Raw genomic sequence first — 7346 nt, 5'->3', positions numbered from 1 at the left:
ATCCTTGGCGAGGCCTTTGTCCCGCACACACCGCGCTGCCGTGTGCCCGGTTACACAGCTGCTCTCTGGCTGCTGGGCTGAGTCACTGGAAAGTCCCTCATTGCCCGGGCTGGAGCTGGCACCAAGCCGCAGCTCACTGCATGAGGCTCCGATGCCCCCTGCCGGGATCTTGGCTGGGTTCTGAGAAATCACCCTGGGGCAGGGGGACAGTTGGAGCCGGTCACGAAGGTGGAAGGAGCGTGACCCCATGACCCCCGCTGGGGGGACCAAATAGCCCAAGTTTATAGGGCCAGGCCCACAATTCAGGGCTTTGTCTGACCCTATCACCCTGCCCCCCAGCCTGAATTTTCACACTTGCTGTCTGGTCACCTGCCCCCTCCCTGCCAACGGCCAACATGACCCACTGTGGGGTGTGCCTATAGGAGCGGCTGGGCTGGAGAGAGAGCACTCCCCAACTGCCCAGCATGGCCCATGCAGCAATCTCAGGCCCTCAGCCCCATGGCATAGACCCACGCCTACCCCTAGTGTGTTACCCACCCACACGGACCCCTGGGCCCTTGCCCTGCCGACACGCCTGGCCCGTTCCCTGAGCTATGCACCCTATTTATCCCTGCTGTAAATTCAGCTGATGGCTGTGGGGCAGCAAAGAGGGGGAGATCCAACTACACGGGCCTGGCTATTGGGGCTGCAGGGGTGAGGGATACCAGGGTAGATGGGCCCATGGGTCTGACCCGGGGCAGCAGGGAGGGGGATACTGAACTAGACGGACCCATTGTCCAGTGTGTGTCTGGGGAGTGGAGGTGTGGGGGGGTGTATCAGACTGGATGGGCCCATGGTCTGTTCCAGGGCAGCAGGGCAGGTGGGGGGGACATCCGGGTAGATGGATCCCTGAGTCTGACCTGGCACAGCCATTGCCCTGCCCCACCTGCAGGGGGCGGCAAAGGGGCAGCTGCGTCTCAGGGGGTCTATGAAGGCGAAGAGGGTTTTCCCGGCAGTCGATGCGCCGTTGCTGCGGCTGGTCCCAGGACAGGAGACGGACATGCAGGGGGAGGTCAGAGCTTTTCCCGGCCCAGCGTCGGCTGGTGGAAGGGAGGAGCCCGCGGGCGGCAGCGCTCGGTGTCAGGGGACATGATCAGAGCGGCACAGCGAGGGACCGGGGCACGGACTGCTCAGCACACGGAGTTAACGCGCACCGGGAAAGACCGACAGTTACAGCCGCTGTCGGGACAGCAGGTTATCGACGTGACTCACTGCGCTGGGAGCACGCCGAAGCCTTGGTTCATCTTACACTGCAACCAGTAACCGGTACCAGCTACAGCCGGGAACCCCATTCTCTGCGGGCCGGGGCAGCAGTGGGGGCTCCCCAGCACCTGGGGGCTGCTCCAAATCAGCATCAAGATTTACCGTCTCTTTATGGTATGTCCTACAGTAATGTGACCCCAGCGCTCTCTGGGACCGGCCCAGCGAGAGCGCTGCAGCTGGCTGCACTCCCCAGCGGCAAGAGCCGCTCCGCACCCACACGTGACCGTTACCAGCAGTGGCTGTGTCTGGTCCCTGAGTTCACCAGGCAGTGGGGCGGGACGTGCCGTGCGCATCCACCCTGACGAAGCGGGGCTGGAGCGATCCAGGGGAGGTGGACGCCAGCAGGGAGCAGAGCCAGAGCCCACCTCTGACTGGGACGAGGGTTTGGGGGCTGATTCTCCCCTAGCTGCCCCCAGGGTGAATCGGAAGGGACGGCACTGGGGAGAGGGGGGCTGGGCGGGGAGAGGCTTGCCGAACCAGAGCACAGGGGTCTGGGACACGAGGGACGGGGCCTTAATCTGTCTGCGCTGTTTATCTGGTGAGCTGTTCGGGGCAGGGTCTGTCTCTCACTGCAGGTCTGGGCAGTGCCCGGCATGACGGGGCCCTGATCTTGGTCGGGGTCTGGGCAGCGCCCAGCACAACGGGCCCATGATCTCCGCCAGGGCCTTTAGGGACCGCTGTATTAAACAGTAAAAGACAAACCCGAGCACCATCTGTGCAAAACTGCTCCGTGAAGTCAGGGAGTGAATTAGCTCCGTGAGCGGGTGCAGGGCAAGCACAGCTGGGATCTCAGGGCAGGACACCAGGGCAAAGCCCAGGCAGGGCATCAGCCTGGGAAAGGGCCCCACAGTGGCTGGGCAGGGAGATGAGACACAAAACCTGCAAGAGCCGGGGACTCAGGAACAGAAACCTCAGGGTGTTTGAGTCCAAATCTCTGTAACAGCCACCGACACCCCCAAATCCCTGTAATACAGCCCCTGGCACCTCCAAATCCCTGTCACACACAGCTCCTGACACCCCCAAATCCCTGTAACACAGCCCCCAATGCCCCGTCACAAATTGCTCCCAATGCCCCCAAGTCTCTGTCACTGTCAGACATGAGCACGATGGGCACGGAGCCCGGCGCCCCAGGCGGGAGGATCGGGGGGGTCGGGATCTCAGGGTTGCCAGGGTGCGTAGCTGGGGCAGGGTCGTTCTGTGCTGAGCACTGGGGTCCCACGATGGGGTCTCCGTGGGGACAGGGCCCCTCCCGTCACGACGCGGCGCTGGGACCAGCATCCTCTGCAGCTGCTGCTGGGGAGACAGAAGGGACCAGTCCAGAGGTGGCATCAGTGTATGGGGTGGGGGGGTCAGGGCTGGGATCCCCCCACAGGAACCCCCCTCCTTGGGGGAATCAGTGCCATGTTCACCCACTGCCCCTCCCCCACGGGATCCCCGCCCCCCTCCATGGCACAGAGGATCAGGGCCGCTACCCTGGAATTTACTCACAGGCTGTTGGGGTGTATCTGGGTCCGACAGGGCCTGGACAGAGAGAGGGAGCGAGTCATTGGAGGGGAATGGGGGGTGTTTGACCTGGGAGCGACCCCCCATCAGACCCCCCTGCTGCCCTGGGGCCTCACCCAGATGGGAACCCCCTGGTGACCCCTTCCTCCCAACTCATCCAGATAGAGACCCCCAGTGACCCCAACCCCCTGCCATACCCAGATTGGAACCGCCCTGTAACACCCTCCTCCCAACTCATCTAGATAGAGACCCCCAGTGGCGCCAACCCCTGACCTCACCCAGATGGAGGCAGCCCCCCCCCACCCCCAATGATCCTGGCCCCATCTCTCCAGGCCAGACCAACCTTCAGTGCCCCCAAAGAGAGCCCAGGAGTCCCTGCCCACCTGCCCGCACTGCGCTCTGCTCAGACAAGACCCTGCCCCCCCCCGCTTCTCTTGCTGCCCCTGCCCTCTTCCCCCCAGCCCTGCCCCCTCCCTGGGCTCTGTCCCCCCCAGCCCTGCCCCCAGGGATCTTCCTCCATCCCTTTACCTGGGCGATTTCTCCTCCACATGATAACACCGGCTACTGCGGCACCGGCCCCAGCCAGCATGGCTAGAACAAGGGGGACCAGGACCCCAGGGGGCAGGAGGCCCTTCTTACCGGGGACTGTGGGGATGGAGACAGGAGATGGTTACTGGGGGGGTGAGAAGGGAGGGAGGCTGGCGCGTGGAAATGGAGGCAGGAGGGCGCATGGGGACAGACCCCCCTCCTTACCCCAGATGAGTGTGGGCTCCGGCAGGCTGGTGTGCTCCACCCGGCAGGCGTAGCGGTGACCGTCCTGCTGCAGGGAGATCTCCAGGGACGACTGCGTGTAATAGGTGCTGTCGGCGTTGGGCAGGATCCCGCTGGAGTCTGTCTCTGCCAGGATGTCTTCTTCGTCCCGCACCCAGGAGACGTGGATGGGACGTGGGTAAAATCCCCTGGCGTGGCAGGAGAGGGTGACGGAGCCGTCGGGGGCATCTCTACAGGAAACCGAGACCTCGGGGGGCACTGGGCGGAGACAAGACGTTAGTGAGTGTGGGAGCATTTTTCCGCACCAATCCCATCTCTGAGGCCAGGTATGTTCCTGCCAGCTGACTGTGCTCAGGTTCCCCTGCCCAGCTGGGTCCCCCCGGGACAGACCTGGCTGTTTGGGGGCCCCCGGTCCCCTCCTCCCACCCCCAACCCCCAATGCTGCCGGCTGCTCCCACTCACGCTGGCGCCCCAGGGTCTCCCTGCCATGCCGGACGAGGCTCCTCAGCGTCTTCACACACTCCTGCTGCAGGTAGTGCTGCGGGAACTGGCACCAGGGCCGGTCGGCCTCCCAGCGCCGCTTGGACAGCACGGCTGGCTGCACGGCCGCCACCCACAGCCCCCGCTGTCCGTCAAAGCCAATGAAGTCCTGGCTGTCGTAGGCATATTGCAGCACCCCGGCTTGGGGGGAGTCGTCCCGCAGGGAGCAGCCCACCCGCAGCTGCAGCGTGTGCACCCCTGCCAGGGAAGGGAGAGAGAGGCAGCGTCACACGGTGATTGTGGATGAAGAAGTGCTCGGGGGTCTGCAGAACTATCTGTCACAGGATATTACCAGGGCAGCACTGACAGCCCCACCAGCCTCTCTGTGCCACCTCTCCCATTAGCCCCCCATAGTCTCCCTCGGGCTAAACCCTCTGCCCTCTCCCTGCCCCACACGTCCAAGACCTCTGCCAAAATCCTCTTCCCAACATGGCTCGTCCCCCTGGGTCTCCTGGACCTCACCGTATCCGGTCCAAGCTCCTCTGCCCCCTGGCCCCTGCTCCAAGACCCTTGGTAACCTTCTCCCCGCAGCTGTGTCTCTGCTTTCACAACCCCCACACCCTTCAGCTTTGTGTTCCCCCAGCTCACCCTCCCAGCACCCGCTCTCTCCTCCTTCAGATCCACTTCCCCTCACCCACTCGCCCCGCAGCCCCCGGCACCCACATGCCCTGCCCTCGCCGTGGTCCTGTCCATCTGCCCCGTCCCCCTCTGCCCCGCCTGCTTCCTTCCTTCCCTCCGGTCTCCTCAGCATCGCCCCCTTCACCTTCCCCCTCGATACCCCTCCCCCCCCGCCTTGGATCCTAGTCGCTCCAGCCCCTCACTCGGTCTCCCTGCCTTTCCCCATCAGGGAGCTTTAGCCCCCCACTGTAACTCACCAGCTCTCTGGGGGTGGGGCCTTTCCCATTCCTGCTCTGCATGGGCCGTGCTGTAGGAGGATTGTTTTGTTACTGCCCCCCCCCCCATCGCCTTCCCCTTGCAGAGCCCTTTGTACCCACAGCTCATCTGGGGAGCGAGAACCCCCTCCGCCTCGGGCTGAGGGTCAGACCCCTAGACAGCCCTCCCCCACCCAGGGGCCAGTCGAGCTGGATTGGGGGCTCCTCAGGAGTCACCGGGGTCCCTCACCGCCCGTCTGGTTGTAGCGCTCCAGCAGCCGGCCCATGATGTGCTGGAATTCCTCCTTGTACCCCAGCAGCTCCTGCGTCTTGCTCCAGAAATAGCCGGGCTCTACAGCCCGGCGCATCCAGTCCCGGGTGGGGATCAGTTCCAGGGTGGTGCTGTCGTAATAGGCCACCCCCAGACCATCCACCTGCCCGAGCACAAAGAAGTTGGGGATCCCCTTGGAGCCCTGCACCCCCGTGAACAGGATGTCCCAGTTGTGCTGCGCCACTGGACCTGGACAAGAGGACGTGGATTAGACTGAGATCCCAGCCCACCCTCTGGGATCCAGAGAGCAGGACCCATAACCCCTGATGCTTCCCATGTGGGAGAGCCTCACAGCTAGGGAGAGAATCCAGGAGTCCTGGCTCCCAACTCCCCACCCCTACCCACCAGACCCCACTCCCCTCCCAGAGCTGGGATAGAACCCAGAAGTCCAGACTCACAGTCCCCATCCCCACCCCCCTGCTAGACCCCACTCCCCTCCCAGAGCCAGGAGAACCCAGGAGCCCTGGCTCTGAGCCCAGCTCTGTGGTGTGTTGAGGGCGGTTGGGGTTGCAGGGTAAGAGCCAGAGGGGCTGTGGGGCCGCGTGGGGGCAGCAGTCAGTGTGGACAGAGCAGCCCCAAACACGGTGGGCTGAGCGCTGACCCAGGGGGCAGCCTGCTTTGTCTCTCCCGGGTTTGGGTGCACGTTACCCACCAGCTCTCAGCAGCACTGGAGCCGCAGTACGGGACAGCCTCCCAGCAGAGCCTTGATCAAACTTCCCTGTGTGTGGCCAGGAGCACAACAGACCCCGCCCCGCGTCCCTCTGTCCTGTCCCAGCCCCACTCACCCGCAGCTCCCGCCGCCCCCAGCAGCCAGAACCAGAGCCCCACCCAGCGCCAGGGCCATTCTCCTGGGGAGGGGGCTGCGGCCGCTCTCCCCCGCCCTGCGGAAGGAGGGACAAGCTGCCTGCGAGCCTGAGCCTGGTGCCCCCCCCCTCCCCGCGGCTTCTAGGTTTCCTTTCGCTTTCACAGGGTGCTGCCCATGGGAGCCCGGCCAGCCAATGAGAGCGAGGGAGGGGGCGCAGCGCCGGGGGCTGGTGAAGCAGCATCCCAAGGGGTGATAATGGGGCTCGGTCGGAGCAAGGGCACCCTATGAAAATAACCCACTGGAGAGGCGATAACGGTGAGTAAGTGACAGAGCTCGGATAGAACCCAGGAATCCTGGCTCCCAGCCCCCCCCCCACTCTCCTGCCCCTCCCCTCCCAGAGCCAGGGAGAGAACCCAGGAGTCCTGGCTCCCAGCCCCCCCCCCCCGCCCCGCTCTATCCCATTAGGCCCCAGCCCCCCACTCCCATCACAGAGCTGGGATAGAACCCAGGAATCTGGGCTCCCAGCAAAAGGGACCTATCTCTACCATCTACAGTTCAGGAACAGGGCCAGCAGACGGCCTCGTGCTGAGAGCTGGACCTTTTAGGCAAAAAACAGCTTTATCTCAACCCTGGTGGTCTGGTGTTCTTGCGGTGGTGTGGAGGTGGGATCCCCATAGGACTCACCGCCACCAGAGCTCAGTGAGGCCAAGGTCACCACAGAATTCAAAGCAAGACCAGGCATTTATATGGCTAAGGCGAGGATCCTGTTATACCAGAGGGGAGAATATAAGGGGTCTGAACTGTGCTATGTCAGGGGACAAGCCCGTAGCTGATGGGGTTAGGGGGAAACGAGGGGAACTTTAACTCCCACTCTTCACACAGTCTGTTGAACACCCGGGGTCTGCTCCAGGATGGCCGTAGCGGGGTGGGGGAAACCGGACTAGAGGGGCCCAGTGGTTTGACTTTTTGTGGAGGTCTCTGAAGGGAGCGCTCAGATCATTTCGATGGGCCTCCTATGTAACGGTGCGTCACAGCCAGGGAGCCCTGTATCCAGCCCATATCTGCTGGTTGAGCTAGAGCGTGTTTTTAAAGAGACGTCCAAGCTCAATTTCAAGACTGTACGTGTCTGTAAATACACCACAGCCCTAGATAAACTGGCAGTGGGGAGAGCCTTTCCTTTCTTTCTCTCACATCAATTAACAAAACACAGTCCCCAACCTCA

At 63.4% G+C, this 7346-nt stretch overlaps 1 protein-coding gene across 1 annotated transcript; it reads right to left on the bottom strand.

The window, feature by feature from the left end:
- Window positions 1-1782: 1782 nt before the first annotated feature.
- LOC101932593 (class I histocompatibility antigen, F10 alpha chain-like) lies at window positions 1783-6866 on the bottom strand. The gene is made up of 8 exons (XM_065563890.1): window positions 6809-6866; window positions 6105-6200; window positions 5239-5508; window positions 4039-4314; window positions 3559-3834; window positions 3334-3450; window positions 2791-2823; window positions 1783-2595 (listed from the first exon to the last, which is right to left on the bottom strand). The coding sequence occupies exons 1-8, from the start codon at window positions 6864-6866 to the stop codon at window positions 2555-2557; spliced, it is 1167 nt and encodes a 388-aa protein (XP_065419962.1). The 3' UTR covers window positions 1783-2554.
- Window positions 6867-7346: the final 480 nt, after the last annotated feature.

The sequence above is a fragment of the Chrysemys picta genome, chromosome 12 (genome assembly GCF_011386835.1).
Source record: "Chrysemys picta bellii isolate R12L10 chromosome 12, ASM1138683v2, whole genome shotgun sequence".
Lineage (NCBI taxonomy): Eukaryota > Metazoa > Chordata > Testudines > Emydidae > Chrysemys > Chrysemys picta.
The sequence above is the reverse complement of the archived record's forward strand: the minus strand, read 5'-3'. Positions and strand labels throughout refer to the sequence as shown.

Bases quoted from the DNA above. Each gene is read 5' to 3' on its own strand.
- LOC101932593 (XM_065563890.1), bottom strand. From the start codon at position 6,866: ATGCCTGGTCTTGCTTTGAATTCTGTGGTGACCTTGGCCTCACTGAGC. The intron at 4,315-5,238 runs GTGAGGGACCCC...CTTCCCTGGCAG, and splicing joins GCGCTACAACCAGACGGGCG to GGGTGCACACGCTGCAGCTG. The intron at 2,596-2,790 runs GTGAGTAAATTC...CTGTCTCCCCAG, and splicing joins CAGATACACCCCAACAGCCT to CAGCAGCTGCAGAGGATGCT.